The 22,594-nt window shown below is 42.4% G+C and overlaps 1 protein-coding gene across 1 annotated transcript in view; it reads right to left on the reverse strand.

The window, feature by feature from the left end:
* CAMTA1 (calmodulin binding transcription activator 1) overlaps positions 1 to 22,594 on the reverse strand; it is an 841,285-nt gene that overhangs the window by 813,973 nt on the left and 4,718 nt on the right. The window contains exons 2-3 of the mRNA XM_024749943.1: positions 22,060 to 22,129; positions 16,957 to 17,075 (exon numbers count right to left, since the gene is read on the reverse strand). Coding sequence (XP_024605711.1) covers positions 16,957 to 17,075; positions 22,060 to 22,129 — 189 coding nt within the window. The remainder of the gene's footprint in view (positions 1 to 16,956; positions 17,076 to 22,059; positions 22,130 to 22,594) is intronic.

Below are 22,594 nucleotides of genomic sequence, written 5' to 3' on the forward strand. Positions count from 1 at the left end.
CAGTTTCGGGCAGGGGAGGGAGGGGGGACAGGAATAGGTGAAGAATAACTGGAAACCGATAAAGTGGAAGAAATATGTGGATTACTTTCTTGAGAAGTTTTGATGTTGAGGATTTTAAAATGGGGCTATTGATGGAGAGGGAGGTTGTTCATTTTCTGTTGCAGACTGGGCACACCCAGAAGACCTCTGTACGTGAATCAGAACGATCTGGTACAAACAGAGGGACGGATGATGCGGGAGAACACAAAACAACCGCCGGACTGAAGTCCCTGGAGAGGAGAGGGTCCGCGTCCAGAGCTCACGTGAACAGACCAGCCTCTGACAGGAGGGAAGACACAGTCCCGGCTTGGTGGCAGGAAGCTCTAGAGCACCCGCTGCCTTTATTTGCTAAATGTTGGGGGGGATTCAGGGGCTGAGAGGCGTGGGGTGGTGGTGACGGCGAAGGGGTGGTCTAGCATGAAGAATGCAGGCAGTATGACGTGGCTGTGGAGAGTGAGAACACGCGCAGCTGGAGGGGAATCTCACAAAACTGTGGGTAGTGGTCACTGCCCACTTGACGCTGGGGATCAAGAATTTACAGAGAGACGCAAGTCTGAGTCTTTATCTTGTTTCTCCAGCAACACTGAGCTGCTTGGGTGAAGGCACAGAGAAGCCAGCAGGTAGGGTTCATTCAGGATCGGGATTTGTCCAGCTCGATGTGAGAGGAGGAGGACAGGAGGACAGGAGAGTCGAGGTACCTGTAAGAGAGTGACTATGAACTCTGGAATTTAAGCCGGAGAAGGAAGAAAGAAAGGAAAAGAAGACCTCTCAGAGAAAGAGCATAAGTGGGAATTAGCTCCTAAGAGCAGGGGTAACTGTGGGCAGCTGCGGGTAAGGAGCAGGAAACACGGGTCACCTCCAGCAGGTGCCACAGTAACGAGGTAAACAGAGGGTCCACCAGCTGGTTGGAGCACCTGAGATTTCCAGAAGAGAGTGGACCGCGCAAACTTAATGCCTCGCCTCCAGGGAGATGACAGCTTTATGACAGCTTCGGATGTACCCATTCGTTTGAGACAGGTCCTCCAGAAGGCAAGCTCCACAGAGCAGGGACCTGTTTTGTTCGCCCCTGTTTTCCCCAGAGCCTAGTGTTCGATAAATACTGTTGGGTATGAATGTCATTAAAACGTAATGAAGTAAGGAAAGGACAGGAAGGGACTGCAGCTCTGCACTGCACATAGGACACACTCTCACCGAAGCACTGAGTCGTGGCCAGGCCACAGCCAGTCCCCGAGGGATAAAAGGCATGAGTTCCACGCTGACTTCAGAAATGTGGCCAACCGCCCGTGGGGTGACAGAGCACCTGACGTGCTGAGGCGCGGCCGCCGATGACCAGGGCTCTGCCCACTGGCCCAGGGGCAAGCAGAGAGGCATCAGTACGTCTGCTCCGTATTTCAGAATAACCACGTTAACTCTTTCTTCAGGTACCTTCATGTCTATAAACCACGTCTTGGTTCGACTCTGGGTTCTTCATTCAGGTAAGCTATCCCAACAGACACTACGCTCATGCCTGCCTTAGAGAGGCCTCCCCGCACCTCGGTGCTACATTAGGGCTCCCACTACACGCTGCTCCTCTGGAATTCGTAGCACAACTTTCTCTCCTTTGCTGCAAAACTCCTGGAAGAATCCTTAACACCTGCCATCCTCGCCTCATTGGCTCTTCTACCCACATTCCACTGGAACCATTCACCAGGGTGACCAAGGGCCTCCCGGTGCCCAAACCCAGCGGTGGCGGCCCCGCCCTCACTTGACTACTCCATCCCCTCTGACGACACCCTCTGTGGCAGGAAGAACAGTGCCCCCTCCCAGGATAGCCATGTTCTAATCACCAGAACCTGTAAATATAGAACAATTAAGGTTGCTAATCAGCCGGCCTTAAAATAGGGAAAGGATCCTGGACGATCTGTGTGGACCCAATGGAACCACAGGGGTCCTTAAAACTGAAGAGGGAGAAGAGAGAGGTCAGGTCAGAGAAAGAGAAGTGACGGCACAGCGGGGTCGGAGAGACCCCACGTCGATGGCTTTGAACGGGGAGGGAGGGGCCCCGAGCCCCGGAGCGTGAGCAGCCTCTAGAAGGTGCAGCAGGCCAGGGAACAGCCTCCCCTGGGGCCTCCAGGAAGGAACGCAGCCCTGGCCACACCGTGATTCTGGCCCAGTGAGACCCTTGCCAGATGGCTGACCGACCTACAGAACTCTAACAATAAATCTGCGCTGCTTTAGGCCACTCGGTTTGTGGTCACTTTGTTACAGCAGCAAATAGAAAACCGATACAGCCTCCTTGGGCCCCTCCTTCTCCCGGCTCCCAGCTCCCGCTTGCCTGGTTCCCCTCTACTCCCTGGCTCTCCGCAGCCTGCGTGGCTGGCTCCCCACCACTCCACTCAGGGCTTATCTCCTCCCTTCTCCATCCATCTTTTGCCCCAGAGTGATCTCATCCAGTCTAGCAGCTCTCCAATTTATGTCTCCAGACAGGACCTCACTCAGGCTTCGAGACAGTGGCCCACTCAGCACAGCCACTTCAGTATCTAAGAGACATCTCCAGTCGATACAGCCCGGGAGAGCACTAGTGACCCACCCCCGCCACACCCCCTTCGGCCTCCTTTGTCTCAGCTATGAACACCAGCACCAGTGCGGTAGCTGAGGCTGCAAACGAGGAACCCGTCTTGATCTCTCCTCCCCCACCCCCCATATCCAATCCCATGAGTCCTGACACCTCTGCCTCCAAAAGACACCCCACTTTTCACCTTCTCCACTGCTTCCATTGTCTCTTCCCAAGATCGCCAATTACTGCAACAGCCTCTAACTGGCCTCTCTGCTTCCCCATCAGTCACAGAGCAGCCAGAGAACAGCTTTGAAAATAAAGAATCCACATTATGCCTATCACCTCCTGATAGTTCAGCCTCTGATGACTTCCTGTTACTCGTAAAATTCCAAGTCTTTGTGCCTACAAAGCACTTCAGGATCCAGCCTCTGCCTACCCTGCCGATCTCACCTTCCCGATGTCCGCTCAGCTCCAGCCACAATGTTGCCTATATTGTTCCTCAAGCCAAGTGCATTCCTGCCTCAGCGCATTTGCACTTCTATCCCCTCTGCCTAAAATGTTCCCCTAGATCCTCAAGCAGCCCACCTTCATCATTCGGATCTCCGCTCAAATGCCTCTAAACAAAGGCCTTCCACAACCAACCCACCTCACGTGCTCACACCTCAGTATTCTGTTCTGTTTTCTTCTTAGCACTCTCTGAAATTCTTATCTACTTACTTGCTCGTGTACTGTCTTCCCTTCTAAACTATAAGCTGCATGACAACAGGAACCTCGTCTGTCTGGGATCCTTAGCACCCTCAACCAGTGCCTGGCACATATTAGCCCTCAAAAATATTGCCGAAGGCATGAATGAAGGCATGAAACCCAATGGAATACCAGCAGGCTGAGGTCAATAAACACGATGCTGTGGCTCACTGTCCAAAAGGCCCAAGATATACGCAACATATTAGGAGAAAAGCCAGGCTACAAAACTACATGTATAGTAAACCCATTCTGAGTTAACAAATAATAAAATATATGCCCGCATCAGCACAGGCAAATGTCTGAAGAGGCTTACATCAGAAAGTCGACTGTTCCTCTCTGATGGCAGGCTTCGGGGTGACCTGGCCATCTTTCAACCTGGGCTGCACTGTGTGAAGTCGGGGTGGGGAAAGTCCTCCCTCCCCCAAGGCTTCCTGCCTTGCTTCCGGCCTCCCCCTCACTCACCCTGACGCAGAGAACCGCGGGGTCTGAGACAAGTGAGCGTGCTGCCTCGATCCTCCCTCCTGTGACGGAGGGAAGCTGGAAGCTGCTCGCGTGCAGGGAGCACACGTTCCCACCCTCTCCTCCAGGTCTCAGGTTCTTCAGGGGCAGCTCCCGTAGATCTGTTTGGCGACACCCATGACTATCACTAAGCCGGGCTGTCGCACTCAGGGATGACATATTAGCAGCACACTTGAGCAGAGACCTAAACAGTATCTGTTGTTGGATTCTTCACGCACTCGTTCATTTAAGGCACAGTCACTGAACACCCAGTAGGTGCCCCTAAGTTAATTCTAAGCTCTTGGGATCCATCAGTGAACAGAGCACATGAGGAGTCCCGTCCACCAGGACCTGACAGCCTAGCAGGGGCAGCCACACAATACACAATAAAAAGAAGTAAATTATACGCTATATTAGATGATGATCAATGCTGATTCCAGAACACTTATGTCTCACTATCCTCATTTATGAAATAAAAGATACATAAGCACCACACAGCAGGTTCTCTGAATTGCCTGAGGAATGGATTGTTAAAAATTACTGGAAAATGCTTAAATACAAAGTCTCGATTGATAATAATTAAAGCATTTAACAAAAATGATTCTTAAATGATTAGAGTTAGGAAGTCTCAATTTCGCTCAACAAAAATGAAGTAAAACTTTAAAACGCACATGAACAACTGGTCTTCTGATGCCGGGAAAGGGGAGCCTGTCACCACATAGTTTAAAGACATGTCAGGAAAAATGGGAAATGACTACACTCTGACCTCGATTTTACAGATCCTGCTTAATCTGAAGCTATTTTAATGTATCCTTCCTCAGAAATGGGAAGCAGATGACATTTTCCCTTTCTTTCAATTCTTTCTAAACTTGTATTTAAGTGTTTTTTCCCCTTCTCTTTCTGAAAAGGCAGCCTTTTGCAGCCTTTCCTAAATAAGAACCCCAGGTAACATCGGAAAGCCTCCCTCTTGGCAGCTTCTCTGTCCCCCACACAGCGCACTAAGAGGGTGTGACCTCTCAACACTTTGTCCTTGACCTTCTGTGTTGAGACTTTCCCCCTTCCCAACAGTGATACCCACTGAACTCTTTAAAAGAGAACTATTGGGCTTCCCTGGTGACGCAGTGGTTGCGAGTCCGCCTGCCGATGCAGGGGACACGGGTTCGTGCCCCGGTCCGGGAAGATCCCACATGCTGTGGAGCGGCTGGGCCCATGAGCCATGGCCGCTGAGCCTGCGCGTCCGGAGCCTGTGCTCCGCAACGGGAGAGGCCACAACAGTGAGAGGCCCGCGTATCGCAGAAAAAGAAAAAAAAGAAAAAAAAAAGAACTATTTCAGGCATGAGCTACACACAAAATGATGGTCTCTCTTTCGGGGGCTTGGCTTCTTGAAAAATTCCTGGAGCTAATAAGCGATTATACAAGATTAATAATAGAAAGTCTATCACTTCCCTATACATCAGAAATGAACGAGCGAAATTTGAAATTTAAAACACAATATTATTTACATTAGCACACCCCCCAAAAAAGGAATTAGGTATAAAAACAAAATATGTGTAAGAGTTATATGAGGAAAACTCCAAAACTCTGATGAATTAAATTTTAAAAAACTAAATAAATGGAGAGATAGTTCATATTCATGGATAGGAAGACTCACTATTGTCAGTTCTTCTCAACTTGATCTATAGATTCAACACAATCCTAATCAAAATCCCAGCAACAAACTGATTCTAAAGTTTACAAGGAGAGGCCTAGAATAACCAACTTAGTATTGAATGAGAAGAACAAAATCAGAGGACTGGCACCATCCGATCTCAAAACTTACTACGAAGCTACAATAATCACGACAGTGCGATACTGTCCGAAGAATAGACAAATAGATCAGTGAAACACAGAATAGAAAGCCCAAATATAGACCCACGTAAACATAATCAACTGATCTCTGACAAAAGGACAAAGGCAATACAGTGGAGTAAAAACAGTCTTTCCAACACTTCCAGATAGTGTTGGAATAAATGGACATACATGTGTCAAAAACAGTGAATTTAGACACAGGCCTTACATCCTTCACAAAAATCAACTTGAGGGACTTCCCTGGTGGCACAGTGGTTAAGAATCCGCTTGCCAAAGCAGGGGACACGGGTTTGAGCCCTGGTCTGGGAAGATCCCACATGCCCCAGAGCAACTAAGCCCGTGCGCCACAACTACTGAGCCTGCGCTCTGGAGCCCACGAGCCACAACTACTGAGCCCATATGCCACAACTACTGAAGCCCACGCTCCTAGAGCCTGTGCTCCACAACAAGAGATGCTCCCCAATGAGAAGCCCACGCACCACAATGAAGAGTAGACCCAGCTCTCCGCAACTAGAGAAAGCCCACGTGCAGCAATGAAGACCCAACGCAGACAAAAACAGATAAAATTTTTTAAAATAAATTTATAAAAACCAAAAAAAAGATGCTCCACATCACATGTCACCAAGGAAATGCAAATTAAGACAACAATGAGATACCACTACATACCTATTAGAATGGCCAAAATCCAGAACACGGACAACACCAAACGCTGGTTAAGGATGCGGAGGAAAAAGAACTCTCATTCATTGCTGGTGGGAACACAAAACAGTGCAGCCACTTTGGAAGACAGTTTTGGCAGTCTCTTACTAAACTAAACATAGTCTTACCATACAATCCAGCAGTTGCACTCTTTGATATTTACCCAAAGGAGATGGAAACTTATGTCTATGCAAAATCCTGAACATGAATGTTTATATCAGCTTTATTCATAATTGCCAAAACCTGGAAGCAACCAAGATGTCCTTCAGCAGGTGAATGGATAAATAAACTGCAGTTCACCCAGACAATGGAGTATTATTTAGCGCTAAAAAGAAATGAGCTACCAAGCCATAAAAGGACATGGAGGGACCTTAAGTGCATATTACTAAGTGCAAGAAACCAATCTGAAAAGGTTACGTGCTGTATGATTCCAACTCTCTGACATTCTGGACAAGACAAAACCGTGGAGACAATAAAGAGATCAGCAGTTGCCAGGGGCTGGGGGGATAAACTGGCAGAGCACAGAGGATTGTTAGGGCAGTAAAACTAATCAAATCATTGTGTGAAACTAATCTAATCATTGTATGAAACTACACTGATGGATGCACGTCATTATACATTTGTCCAAACCCACAGAATGTGCAACACCAAGAGTAAACCGTAATGTAAACTATGGACTCTGGATGATGATGACATGTCGATGACGTAAGTTCACTGACTGCAGAAAGGTACCACTCCAGTGGGGGATGTTGACAGTGGGAGAGAGTGCACAAATGAGGGGGCAGGGGGCGTATGGGAACTCTCTGTACCCTCCCCTCAATTTTGCTGTGAACCTTAAACCACTCTAAAACTTAAATCTTAATAATAAAAAACAGCAAAAAATAGAAGGCGTGGCCTGGGTTCAAGGGTTTCGTCTGTGACTATACCTGGAGCCCAGCCCCTCAGGCACCTGCTCACTTGAACTTCAGGCTCAGGCGGCTCTAGTTTCCAGCCCAGGTCAAGCTACTTTTCAGCTTCCTGGTTTCGTGGACACAGGAACCTCTCCCTTTTTTCCATCAACTCCTTTGGAATCCCAGTAAAGTGAATTCAGCGCTAAATGAAGCTTGCCTCAGAATTCCACCTTGGTTCTACCGCAGCTGCCCGACCTGGACACGCACACACACCCACTAAACCCTGTTCAATTCCCCAGAGCTGGAGCTTCTCCCACTTTCCACATTTCTCCCCAAATGTAAACAGCAGGTTCTTTAAATGTTACATTTATTTCAACTCTACACTCTTCACCAGACCAGAGAACACACAACCGCTGAAGCATATGAGAAAGCTCCATGAAATCCACACATCCTGCCCATAAAATTCTCCCTAACAGAGAAAACACTCTCCCAAACACATACTTATCTTTCATCACATTCACCCCAGCCCATCTGTGGTTTCTCATCCATCTAGAAAGGAATTCTTTTTGCACTTTTTCTTTTTTCCCCCAGTCTTCTAAAAAGCATTAAAACTAGAAAACAGGTTATTTTTTTAGGAACTTCTTTTAAAATCTCCAACAGGATTTCATAATCACCAAGACAACATAATTTATCATTAGAAACATTTGGTAGGTAGTATTAAAAAGACTGGAAGGTGGTAGACAAGTAGGTAGGTAAGTAGGTAGATGCTGTCAGCTTTAGGATTCGGCTGTTTTCAGCTATCTGGGCCAAATGGAGATAGAAGGAGGGGATGGGGTGGAGATTATCCTTCATGCTCCCTCTTAAAAAAAAAAAGTCACAAAAATTGGAATATGCCTCCACATACCCCTACCACTGCCACCCATACTTTAAAAAGGGCTCCCTATATTAACTTTAGGTAAATACCCCAAAAATAACTGCATTTCCTGACTTCTAGGCACATGAGACATGAGAAAAAGACTCTAGAAAGCATAACTACATCCCATATAGCCAACGCACACTGAAATATACCTGAGTGGTTGAGGGGTAGCAAAGCTGAGACTAAAGCCAAGTGAAGTTGCTCAGAATACATGTCGGGATTCCTCATCTTGATGAGTTTCACCTGGAACACGTTAGACACGCCCATTCTCAGGCCCCACCCCAGACCTACTACGGCAGAAACGCTGGGGTGGAGCCCAGCAATCCGGGTTCTAACAAGCCCTCCAGGTAATTCTGACGCCAGCTCGGCAAGAAAATCACTAAGCTAAAGAATGCTGGGCTTCCCTGCTGGCGCAGTGGTTAAGAACCCGCCTACCAATGTAGCGGACACACATTCGAGCCCTGGTCCGGGAAGATCCCACATGCCACGGAGCAACTAAGCCCATGCACCACAAATACTGAGCCCGCGCTCTAGAGCCCACGAGCCACAACTACTGAAGCCCGCACTCCTAGAGCCGTGCTCCTCAACAAGAGAAGCCACTGCAATGAGAAGCCCATGCACCGCGACAAAGAGTAAACCCCGCTCGTGGCAACTAGAGAAAGCCCGCGCACAGCAACGAGGACCCAACACAGCCAAAATTAAATAAATTTTTTAAAAAAAATTTTTTTTAAGAATGCCAGCCTTTCCAGGTGTTCTTCCCTCTTCTGTCTCAGCTGACGTTTCAGTGGGGCTCAGCTTCTCCTCATGGGAGTCACCACCACCAAAATCTCCCAACATTACTGAAAGCAGTGGGCTCTTTTATCCCCACACAACCCATCGATAAAGACTCCACAGAATATACAGAGTTTTAATGCAACTGAAAACTCTACAAGCCCCTACCATCCAACTTAAAAAATGTGGGTCCAAAATGCATCCTCATTTGCACTTTATCATTTTAAAAAACAATGTCAGGAGACAGCGCTATACATTAAGACCTGGGTAAAAGCACAAACTCTTCAGTTGTCAACTCCAGTGCTAGACGGGTATGAAAACTTGGAGAAGATACCAAAGAAGAACAGGCAGCCCCCTGAAGAGAAGCTGCCTGCCCCTTGAAGGTGCCGACTCCACCAAGGCCAGAGGGAAAGAAAACCCCCAGAGGGTGATGAAAATGTTGTGGAATTAGATGGTGGTGATGGGCGCACCACTTTGTGTACATACTACAGACCACTGAATTGTACACCTTAAACATAAAAATAAATGAAAGGATGATTAAGAGTTGTTTTTTTTTAAGGCCAGAAACTATCAAACTCTTAGAGGAAAACAGAGGCAGAACACTCTGTGACATAAATCACAGCAAGATCCTTATATAAATGATTCACTTTGTTATAAAGCAAAAACTAACACACCATTGTAAAGCAATCCCAATAAAGATGTGAAAAAAAAAAAAAAAGTAAACTCCCGAGCTGGCACTCTCAAACAACTCTGGAAGCAACAGTGATCTAGCTTCCAAAACTGGAGAGCTGGGCTTAAGACAAATCTTTAAAGGTCTCAAAGCATAAACTCACACGACCACCAAAGACACAAAAGAGGCTTAGCAGGTATCATACCTAACACTCAGCTGACTAGGGGCAGAGCCAAGACTATACCTGTTTCTAACCTGCCAACTCTGTATCCTTTCCAAGACATCAGTGATCCTTGGGTTCACTAAGAAAGTTTTCATTTCACATCTTAATTCACAATCTGAAAAAGTAAAACCTATAACAAATATATTCTAACACGCGAATTCATTGCTCAAGTCTATGGTTTGCAATTACAGTGGCAGGGGTATCCAGTAGTGTCATTTAAGTTGTTCTTGAACTGATGAGAAAAACCAGAAGTGAACTTAAGACTAAATGATATATTTGCACCAAGGCCTAATGACAGACTTGGAGAAAGGCTTGCTGAGCAAAAAGCTGTTTATGACTAGTTCAGTGGGGGAGGGGCGGGATAACTGCAGGGCACACAGTAGTGCCACATGCCAAATTCAAAAGAACCTGCCTAAGAACAGTCAGGGTTATATTCATGTTGCAAGAGCCAATTTAGTTTGGGCAAAACATCATCCATTGCATTGAACTAATGTTCTTAATATAAATTTTATTAGTTTTGTGGTTTCTTTTATGTAATGTATATATCTATTTGAGTTTTATATTCACAGAAGAATTCTAAGAATTAAGAAATTTATCCTGAGTTTTTTGTGTTTTTCCATATTTCATTCATCCAGCAAATATTTACTGAACACTGAGTATGGGCCAAATATTCTTCTATGTGCTACATTTTGAAGTAATATAATAAAAATAGTTTAGGTCAAACTGTGCTGGGTCTACAGAAATGTTCTTCCTTTAAATAAGGATTTCTTTAACACCTTATTCAAATTTTATAAACACCACCCCACTCTCTGCAGGTAATAAGATCTGCTTCTTTTACTGCTCCTCAGAGCCAAACCCCATCCGTATTGATCTCTCTTCTCCTGTCTCCCCTCACTGACATGGAAGGACGTGCTGCCTCCAGCTTTCCAATGCACCCTCTGCTGCTACCTTTGCTACCACCAACGCCAAGGTGACGCAGGCTGTCTGACAAACAGGCCTGTGCTCATTTGGATCTCAGTATCCATTTACCTCACTTCACACTAAGTTAAACAGAGGAATTACGGTTAATCCAACTGCTACAAAATTAACATTTAATTACAAATTTGGTACCATATATAAAAATCAAACACTTTCACTCTTAAAACCTGGCTCTGGGCTTCCCTGGTGGCGCAGTGGTTGAGAGTCTGCCTGCCGATGCAGGGGACACGGGTTCGTGCCCCGGTCCGGGAAGATCCCACATGCCGCAGAGCGGCTGGTCCCGTGAGCCATGGCCGTTGAGCCTGCGCGTCCGGAGTCTGTGCTCCGCAATGGGAGAGGCCACAACAGTGAGAGGCCCGCGTACCGCAAAAAAAAAAAAAAAAACCTGGCTCTGTGTATTGTGGGTCATGTGTGCATTTTCCTTTTTGTGATTTAACCAGAAAAGCCCTGCCTGGCCTCAGAGAATGACCTGGGACCAGTCAAACCCTTAACACTGGAGCTTCCTTGGTGGCACAGTGGTTAAGAATCCACCTGCCAATGCAGGGGATATGGGTTCGAGCCCTGGTCCGGGAAGATCCCTACATGCCGCGGAGCAACTAAGCCCACGTGCCACAACTACTGAGCCTGTGCTCTAGAGCCCGCGAGCCACAACTACTGAGCCTGCATGCCATAACTACTGAAGCCCGTGCACCTAGAGCCTGTGCTCTGCACGCAACAAGAGAAGCCACTGCAATGAGAAGCCCACGCACCGCAACGAAGAGTAGCCCCCGCTCACCCCAACTAGAGAAAGCCCACGCACAGCAACGAAGACCCAATGCAGCCAAAAGTAAATAAATTAAATTTTAAAAAACCCTTAACACTGCCAAATTATCTCACTCACCTTTATGATCAGAGTATAAAAATACTTTTCAGTTTAGCTCACATCTTGGAAATTTAAAGAGTCTTAAATGATCCCCCCAAAATATGGGTCTATGTTTCAAAAAGATAATATGTAAATACACTAATAAAACCAATCAATGAAAAAAGTACAGCCCTAAATCTATGACTTTATAAGTTATACAGACAAAAATTAAAAATACAAAAATACTCAAGAATATATGCCTATACAAAAAAATGATTTTAAAACTTTTTTAAAGGTGGCTTCTTGTTGTTAAAACAAAATAACCAAAATGAAATATAATTTAACAATTTTCAAAGTCATAAAGTCCATTTTTCTTACTTGAATATAAAAAGTTGAGGGAAAAAAGTATTCAGGACTTAAAAGGGTACTTCTCTCCCTTTGAAAAGCATTATACTCAAGGAGTTTTTCTTCTTCAGCTTCTCTGGTATGGCTGAGAATGCATCGGTCTATATGTGTACTGCTCCCTCGATAGACATTTTTACCATTAAAAAAATGCATTTAACATGAAAATCTCTGAAGCTATCACTAACTACAAACCTGTGCTGCAACTTTCTTTAAGATCAATACAAACTAGAATTCTTTTTTGTTTGCTTACTCTGGAGAAACTTTGTATTAGAGGAAAAACAAACGAAAGAGCATTAATAGTTCAAAAATAGCAGCACACAAAAATGATCTGAACATAGGTAAGGAGGACATTGTCATTATAAAAGGTTCATGGTGCTGCATTAGTTTGGCTTTGGAAGAATGCCATTTGAAATCCAGATCCAGCAAGTGGGGAATGCAGTAGTTACATTTTAAGTCAAACAGCTAATTAATGACTAAACAAAAGGAATTTCAGTCTGGACAACATATATGGAGCACTAATATGTGTAATTATGAAGTAGTCATTTGTGTAATCAGAAAGCTGCATTAGCATAATTATTTCTGGCTCTGGGCTCTAAAAATATTAACTTAAAATGCAGAAAATTTTAATAGCTCACCTAATGAAGATGTGAATACCAAACTGATTATGAAATAAGAGTTGGTTCTTTAACAAATGTCCTCTGTGTTTAATACATTCTTTCTCTCCTGCCCAGGATATAAAAATCAAGCCTATCAACCCTCCAGTTGTGCACAGGTACAAAATTTCTATTTTCTAATATATTTTCTTCCTCATCCAGAGCCCACATGTGAATATTCATTATTAAGAATCAAAACTCCTTCCCTAAGAAATGAGTGTTTGCTACTTTTTTTTTTAATCCTCAGAAAAAAATACATTAAGTTTATGTATAATACTGGAAAATGCAAAGTGAAAAAAGAAGCAAATGAATAAAAACAAAAGGATTAGAAGTCACTAAACAGCACGAGATCTTGGGAAAGTCTTATTTGAAATCGTTCTTCGGGACAGAACTGTAGAAAAGTATGGACTCCGAAATCAGGCTATAGGCTTGGACTTCCAAGGCCACCGCTTTCAGGTACTTTAACATCTCTGTGGCTCAAGTTTCCTCATCTATATTGTAAGAATAATCACAAAACCTACCTCATAGTATTAGTTCAAGGAGTAAATGTGATTATTCACAGAAAGAACTCAACAGTGCCTAGCATAACAGTAGATGGTCAATAAATGTTAGCTGCCATCATGACCATCATCACCGTCTCCATATTGTTTTCAGAACCTGGGAAAAGAGTGTTTATGGCTGAGAAAGCATAATCTAAAATTGATTTGTTTTTAGATACAACAGTTATTTTGCAATTGCAAATAACATTCAAGAAGGGCAGGAGATCTTACTTACTCCAGTGAGTTAGAAAAGGTTTAAAGTGCTTAAGTAGGCCCTAAAATCGGTCTTATCTTCTAAGAGTCTTCCTCTTCAGTGACTTTCAGCTTTACCAAATTTGCATGTGAACCCACAGTACTAATCTTATATTAACTCTTTTTAATCCGAAACTAAATTCCAGAATGGATCTGCCAGGTATGCTAATGTGGTTAAGGGTTATGCGTCTTTAATTCTACGACACACAGTAGAATGAATGTTCCCAAGAATTAATCAGCAACGTAGAAGAAATGAAGCTCAGACAGAGAGAGACAGGCCCTGTCAAGTGTGCTACCTTGACCGAATTATTTCACCACTTTCTACCCACACTCCCTCGTCTGTAAAAGGAAACATTACACACCTTGCAATATCATTAGAAGGCTCAGAACTAACGATACACAGCACCCAGTCACCAGCAGGGAGCGGGTGCTGATACGCGGCGACGTGTGAAAGGGCACCAGCTCGCCCTCCCTCTCTCAGTGGATGCACACGCACGGTATACACGGTGGGTTTTCTCAAGTAACCGCAGATGTTACAACACAGGTCTGAGGAAAGGACTGTCTCAAAAGTACAGAGGAGTCAAATTATACCCAGGAACTCAACTGTATACACCCATCAGAGAGAGAGAGAGAGAAACACGGGTGACAGAGAAAGATGACAGTTGACATCTCATACAGGCAACCCCGGTCGCCAGTCTACTTGGCGAACAGATGCTGTGCAGAGAGTGAGATGGAAAACACCCACATCGGCTGTGCTCGCAAATGCGCTGGTGCCACGTGCCCCTCCCAGTGCGAGTGCCTGGTCCCAGGAAGTGGGATCAACAGGAATGTAGTTTCTGTACAACACAGCCCCTAAGCAGCAGCCTACTCCTTCACGGGGTCCTCCGCCAGAACACGGCAAGCTACCCCAACCCCAGGGGGAGGGCGGGCCCTTCGCAAAGCGGGGTGGCTACACTCTACTCCCTAAACGACTGAAGATTCCACGGGCAATGCTGCCTGAACGTGACTGACTCCGCCTTACCTGGGGCCACAAAGCCCCACTGCGACACAGCCCCTTCAGGTCTCAGTGGCGACATTAAGGATGGCAGGCTGAAAGACACGGGAAAATGCCAAACCCAGCCAGGTCAGAGAAACAAGTACTTTCACAGGAGTACTAATTGTTTTGTTCCTATTACCCGAGACAGTAAAAAAGTCACCATCACCACGTAACACCCTACAGAATTAAAAACTCCTGCTGTCACTCCAAGATTCCCGTTTTTTTCCTAAAGCCAAAAATCAACAAGAAAAAAAAGCCAAAGTCCTCCACACAGAAATATGGGCCAGCCTTTGAATTCAGTTCTGTCGTAGGAGTTTTTGTCGGTTTTCAGCAGGGAGATCACCAAAAGCACAACCGATGGCAAGGGAAGAGGGCGTGTGCCTTGGCCCCTGCCAGCCGAGCCCCCCTGCCACGCCCCCACCTTCCACAGGAGCACACGCTCTTCTACCCACATTTCAGCAGCAGTGACAGCTCGTGCAAACACCCCACATTTCTCAGACCCCAGTCTCACACTGCACCACCGGTCGGAAGGGGATGCAGTCTCCCCTCTTAGGACTTGAACTTAAGCCACACTGGGACCTAAACCAGTGGTCTCCGAGGGGCTAGGTGTACTGGGTCCTAGAAGAATGACTTCTTATCTGCCTCTTAATTTTGTCCTCTATAAAAATTCCTTATTGGGTGTTTCATAATGTATCTAAAATATTAGTAAGGTGGAACACGTAAATAATTCAGAGGTAAACAAATGTGTGAAAGTTGAAGGGCTGTGCTCAAAAGTTCCAAAAAAGTTTTGAAGCCACTCATCTAAATAATCTACGAACTAAATTTCTGACACTGTTACCTACAGCTTTGTAAGACTCTTAAGACCACTAACTTTAACTCACTAAGCAATTGCTGGTTTCAAATATAATTTCAAGTCATAATTAAAATATTGCCAATTATATAAAAAGATAATACTGAAAAAATTATGTTTTGTTACATTTATAAAAAAACTGGAACTAATGTATAATAACATAGTATCAAATCCTGTTTCAGGCATTACTAAGAAACTTACTGAGTTCTTTAATATTTCATGACCTAGTTTTGACTTACTGAATGGCTCCCAAATCGTACTATTTTGCTGACAGAGTAATGATCTACGATTAGGACTAATTTTCAGCACCTTTACTTTGTTTTCATGTCTAAAATGTTTGAAACAGTTAATAGATGACTGATTAAAACAACAGGCCTCCAAACTAGCTGTTTGTCAAAACAAAAGTATTCTGTCTGAGGGGGGAAATATAATTTATTCAAATAATCAAAATATGCATACCTTAAAAGAAGTTTAAAATCAGTTGAGACAAGGTAACAAAACTATGAGGTTATTTAACTCTGTAAACTAGGATAAGTGAAGAGACTTTCACATAACCTCATAACTCAAAACAAAAGCATTGTAAGTCAAGAATTTGAGAAAACAATTTTTTAAAAATAAGGGTAAATAGGCAGCACTATTTTCTTCTTGTATCTTAATAAAACTGAGTGCCCAATACAGGGCAGGGTGTTATATTTATAATTTAACTTGGAAGTACTGATAAATGTTGAACCAGCAACACGAATTGATTGAGACCAACTTTGCAAAACCAATAACCCCAGCCATTTGAATTAAAGGAACAGAATTCCCAGCATGATGGACACAGACCCAATTCTCATCACCACACTAAATGGGTATGACCCTAAATTGAAATAGTCAGATTTCAAAATAAAAAAGATGACAAAGCAATCCACCCCTAACATTAAGACTTCCAGATTAAGATTTACCGAAAAAGGAAACATCATCCAACAAAATAAACTCTGATTCACTCTACTTCATCAATCTTCCTTCTAACTGAATGTCAGATCAACAACCTACTATACAGCCTTCATTCTTAATACAAATTCCTATCGTTAAGGTAAACCAGTTAATTCTCCATGCAAACTTTCTTCATCGGAGAGGACAAGAGCTATTTTGCTTATAAGAACCCTGCCCTTCCAAATTCTACAGAAACTTCACATTGTCAAGACACGGCACATTCTGTAGAATACTGGAGCTGTACCCTTATCAATTCATGACAACGTAAGAACTAAGGTTTAACTGAGATGCAAACAGTCAACCACCAAATGCAACACACCAAAATGCAAGAAAACCCAGAGACAGAAGAAACTCATGCTACCTTAGTAAGTCAGCGTGCACATTTGATAGTTTTCAACACAAGCCAAGCAGATCAGAGATAGGTCAAAAAACATGTTGGTTTCTGTCAAATCCAAATTAAGTATTCTTCTCATTTACAATTTCCTAGTTCAATATTTTGAATTTAAAGCTAATATAAAGTAATACTATGCAAAATGACCTAGCGAGTTTGCCCTTAAAAAAAATTGTACCCCTAAAAATAGAAATTTATCTACCTCATTAGTGTTCCAACGGTGCCTCTCTTTGGGTAAACTTGAACATTTCGGCAGACATTCAAGCAGCTTTTTCGGTAAAAAGATTTTTACATGACTACTATTGCTGTTCCCATGATCATCTATAAAGAAGAAAACAATAAATTCAGAGAAGATCATAGAGAAAATCTCCTGTTAAGTACACTGGCAAGGTCAGAAACAGCAGCTGAGTTTTAGTCACTGGGAGACCAAGAGCATTATTCCTCTTAGTTAACAAAACTCATTTACACACTTATCAGATAGATGGCAGCAGGAATCTGGTCAAGAGGCTCTAAAGTAAGATTGAGCTTTTTGCTCCATGCAGAGCAAATGAACAGGGAATACCCCAGCAGCTGCCCAGAAACAGAACATTGCTTTTAAAGGGTCTTTCACCAGGTTTCCATGAAGTACATCAAAACTATAAAATGATTTAAACTCACAACACCTAGAAATCTTCTATTAACAGCTGAAAATGTTTTTAAGGTTTTTAGAAAAGAGGAATTATAATAAAATATGACTGCTTACTTTATTGATAAATTAATACTACTTCATCCCCTAGAATACAAATGAGACTTATCCTTTCCAAAGAAAATTACAAATCTTATACATATAAGGAATTTAAACCTCCAGTTAGCTACCTAGGTAATACAGAGGCTGGCCTTTCCAGCCTAAATCTAAAAACATACACTTTAAATTAATTTGATTTACATATATATCTATACGAGTAATGTATTTCATCAAAACGTAACTCTTCTAAATCAGTGAGGGAAAAGCTCCTTACTTTCAGACTAGATGATATGTCTATCTGATAATCAGTCTCCCTGATACTTTCTAAAAGAGGTCATTTCCTTTTTTCATTCACTTATTTATTTACATATCATTTCCTGTTTCATTCCTGTAACAAAGTCCCTTTGCCTGGCTCCTAATTTCTTGCCAGGTTTGACACATTTAGGTCAGAGTTTCAAATTACCCACTCCAATTTTTTTTTAATGCCAAATGGAAGCCCCAACATCCAAAAGGTACAATGCATAACTGGGTGCCAAGGAGCAATATATTAAAATACTGAAGACTGAATTCGCTCCAGAAAGTCACAGGTGAAATGACTTACTCTGATATCAGTAAGGTAAGAAAGGACTCGAAGTCAAGAGCCCAGGATTCTGGCCCAGTTCTGCTACTTTCTAATTGTGTGACCTTGGGTAAGTTACTTAATATTTTCAGCTTTCCCAAATCAAGGAGAATGAGATAATCTCTAATTCTCCTCCAGGCATAGATCCCTAGAGAATTTACTGTCACATTCAGTAATTTTAAATGCCTTACAATTAAACAACCTTATATGGGCATACAGGTATTAGTTAAGAATGCTGAAAGTGAAATACAGCAGTATATTTTTCCAGTCATTTACTACAATTTTGTTTAGCATAGACTATTTTTTGAACATGCAAAAAACATAAAAGAATAAAAAACACTTCTACAATCATAATAAAATCTTCTCCAAACACTTTTCATCTGATTAACACATTTCTTCTCAAGGAAAAGATCTTAACAGGGAAATACTGGGTACAGAAATAACATCTAAGAAATTTACTACATCTTCCCATAGGGAAGAACTTGAGAGTTTTAGCATATTAAATCTTTTTTGGTCCATGAACTACACAACCAATTGAATTATAATGCCTATCCTCTATTTCTATAAGCAGTATAAAAACTTGAAAAACTTAAAAATTGACTGCAAAATTTTAATTTAATAGCAAAATAAAATTAAACTTTTAAAAAACCTTGCTACAAAACCAAAACACAAAAAGGGTTTAAGTAAAAGCAAGTTCATAGAAAGTTCATAGAAAGTATTAATTACACACTATAAAACCTTTGTAATTTTATGTGCTTATGCATGCTCCCTGCACTTCATCCTCCCAAGGGAGGTACCATGGCCATAAAACTTTAAAAGGCACAATACCAAATCACAAGAGCCTTTACCTCCCTTCTCTCTTTCCCTAAAGTGGTTTTATTCTGCTCTTTAAAAATCTCCCCTGATGTGTAGAATCTTCAAAGCAGAAGTGAAAAAATTCTAAAATCTATACTCAATTCCGATATTTACCAATTACAGGGTACCTTCTATGAAAACAGTACTATGCTAGATGCTCAATCAATTGGCTTACTTTGAATAGTATATGAGTAGTCATAGCTCTGAAAAAACTATTTACGTATAATTTTGACAATGAATGGAATATGAAACCCCCGCTTCTATTTCTGTTTGTGGTCACAACCTGATGTTAATCATCTGTCCTTTTAGCCTCCTTGAAGAACCCAGCTGTCCTGCGGCATAGGAAGCATATGAGTGAGTGTGTGGGTGTATGTGTGGGTGTGTGTGGGGTTGGGGAGAGAGAGGAAGAGAGAGAGAGAAAGGGAGAGAGAGAGGGAGAGGGAGAGAGAGAGAGAGAGAGAGAGGGAGGGAGACACGGAGCGAGCGAGCGAGCACTCTTCTCAACAGCACAACTAACTGCTAGAGAAAAGGCTTCCTTCTGTCTTCCACTCTGATACCAAATCAGGCAGCAGTGAATCGGCCCAAAGGCTTTTAAAGAGGAAAAGGAGAATAGCTGTGTGAGCACTGTCTCAATCAAGTTCCTAAATTTAGCACTATATGGGGATGTGCGGCCATGGGTTCAAAAGGAATAGAAGTATGACAGGCCAACGGGTTCCCCTTAATCAGTTTTTAAACTGTGCTATTTCCAGAATTTTAGGTTCATGCTGTATATAAATTGGATGTTTTTAAGAAACATAACAATGGGTAAATTTTCCCACTGTGCATTATGAAGAGGGCAGTTTTCACACTGGGAAAAGAATATCAGGAATTCAAACAGCCAAACTGTTAAAACTCGTCTTTTCAAATTTCAGTTTTTCTAGTTAAAATGGAATAAAGAGTAACTTTGCTTTCACATTAGAAAAGAACTGCTCACATGGCTATACTGTACAAAATTGTGTTGTTTAATTAAATGTTGTTTTTTAATGTTTTTGGAGTAACTATAATTGATACCATAATTAGATAACACATGTACCAGTTTTTAAATCCTTGTCTCAGTACAAGGATTCCAACAGTATCTTGAGTTAATGTTAAAAGTAAGTTATACAGTGGTTTCAACTGCATCTCGGTATTTAAATCCAGAGTTAAACTCTGACACTGCAAAATGGAAGCGTCAACCAAATACAGTAAAACACTTCACTATCATTATCTAGCAAAATATGCGTGTCTGATACATGACTTCACAAAATAATTTTCTAACCTACTTCACAATAAAAAGAACTTGTGAAGCTCTTGAAATTGACGGATGATTTGTTTGGCTGACAGCTATTAATTCCAGAGAATGAACCACCTTTTCCAGTCAACCTTCAAATATTTTCCAAATAATAACTTTAGAGGCATCGTGTAACTCAACTAAAACTTTCTACAATGTACGAGAATGCTCATTCACTTAGTTAATCAGGCAAAAAGCAGAATTCTTATTTTCATGTTTTATTTCTACATCTGAGCTTCCACATTACCAAATCCTTCATTTAAATCCAAAGAAATGTATTTGACCTTTCCCTTGGAGCACACTGTTGACTTCTACCAGGTAAATCGTAACTGTATTAAGTCTAACCGGGAAATGATGTATCCATTTTATTTTGATTCATAATTAATAAAAATTCAATAATTTTGGTTTTGTGAATAATTACAAACACTGTTATTCAATCAAGTTGATTATGATTAACCTCTCAACCTCTAGAACAAACTGTTCAAAATAAGTTTGTCTAACAGTGTACCAATTTGCTCAATCTTACTGGGAATATATCTGATCCACAACTTGGAGTGGTAAAATTAAAAGGAAGCGCTACAATTTTCTGTTTAGCTCTAATTATTATGTGCTTAGATTTAATTAGTAGGATAGGAACTGATTCAGGGAAACATAAGCACATATTGTTAAATTCAAGTCAGCACAGTGCTCACAGCAGCAAATACTGCCATTACTAATCTAAGACCTTCAAATCGCTATCCATCCAAAATAAATATTAATTAAGCACCAACGATGTGCCAAGCCTTGGTATGATTTCCTCTTCTTCTTCTCGAAAGAAATTCTCCAAAATTAATTAAACTCAGTTGTAATTATCCAAAAGATTTTTTAAAGGTTAAAAAAAATAATAAGTTTTTTTAATAGAAAAGTGTAACTAGTTTTGCTATTTCACAACCCCTTTCCTCTTCTTAGAGTGCGTGTGATCATCAAATCTTACCCTTTCTATTTTTAGGTGGCCAGATACCCTCTCCCTGTCAATCATATTACCAAACCTCTGACCCAGGTCTAGGTCAACTCAAACTCAGGTTTAATAAACTTCTCACTATGTACCTGAATTTTATATTTTCAATCTAAAAACATGTAGGTGGGGGCAGATAAAGCGGCGAGGCCCAGAAGCCTTGCGATCAATTGCCGTCAATTTGGGTTTGGGGCATCCTCTCCTGCTTCGTCCCATTCAACTTCAATCTGAGCTACATGTGATCAAGTACATTTATTTTCTACTATTTATGAGGGAGCAGACATTTGTGGGACTCTATATCAGGCATCCAGAAAGGATTTTACATTGTCCTCCTTCATTTAATCGTCACAATAACCCGTCTGGGCATAATCACCCCCATTTTACAGATGAAGAACCTGAGGTTCAGATTAATTTGCCCAAGATCTACAGCTAGTAAGTGGCTCAAATGGGATTCAGACATGACCTCTGGCTTTTCCGGCAATACCACAAGGCTCCTACTCTAAGTCACCCAGAATTTGACACTAGAATTACAGAACTGTTGTATTAGTGTATCTAACATTTGCAGAGTGCTCTGAGTTTTCCATGTGATTAAACCCTTTGCCTTTGTAATCCTCACAGAAACTTTACGAGGGGAGTATTATTTTGCTACCCCCAGATGGATTAAGTAACTCATCTAAGATCACACAGCAAGTTAAAGGCAGAACCCAGGCCTCCTCATCACAGGCTTTCCTGCACTACAGTGATGGAATTACTCTCACTGCCAAGCCCACCCCTTCCTGTAAGTCAAAAGCTTTCGAATCCTACCTTCTATAGGTGGCACGGTGTTGAGAACACAGTAGGTGCTAGTTCCGCAGAAAACACTTTGGGAAACGCTCTAAGGAAACAGAAAATAAAATGTAAAACTAATCTTTGAAAAAGATAAATACTGGCTCTTCTGTGATATTCCTGCCAAAGATGCAAAACCTGAATCTAAGCATGAGGAAACATCGGACAAATCCAAATTGAGGAACATTCCACAAAATGGCCTGTAGTCTTCACAAATTTCAAGGTCAGGAAAGTCAGAAAGGACTGAGAACTGTTCTGGATCAAAGGAGGCTGAGGAGACAATCAAGCGCCACCCAGGGTCCCCGCGGGGCCTTTCTCTACAAGGTCAGCACTGGGTCAACTGGCACCACCAGAATGGCTCGGAGGATTCGACGGTAGAGAGGTCTGTGTGTTCATTTCCTGATTTTGATTCCTGCGTTGTGGTGATGGAGGAGAATGTTCTTGTTTGTAGGAAACACATAATAAAGTACTGACAGTCAAGGGCGATGAAACATACCGGCAACTCACTCTCTCA

This window comes from Neophocaena asiaeorientalis, unplaced genomic scaffold (genome assembly GCF_003031525.2).
Source record: "Neophocaena asiaeorientalis asiaeorientalis breed wild unplaced genomic scaffold, Neophocaena_asiaeorientalis_V1.1 scaffold275, whole genome shotgun sequence".
Lineage (NCBI taxonomy): Eukaryota > Metazoa > Chordata > Mammalia > Artiodactyla > Phocoenidae > Neophocaena > Neophocaena asiaeorientalis.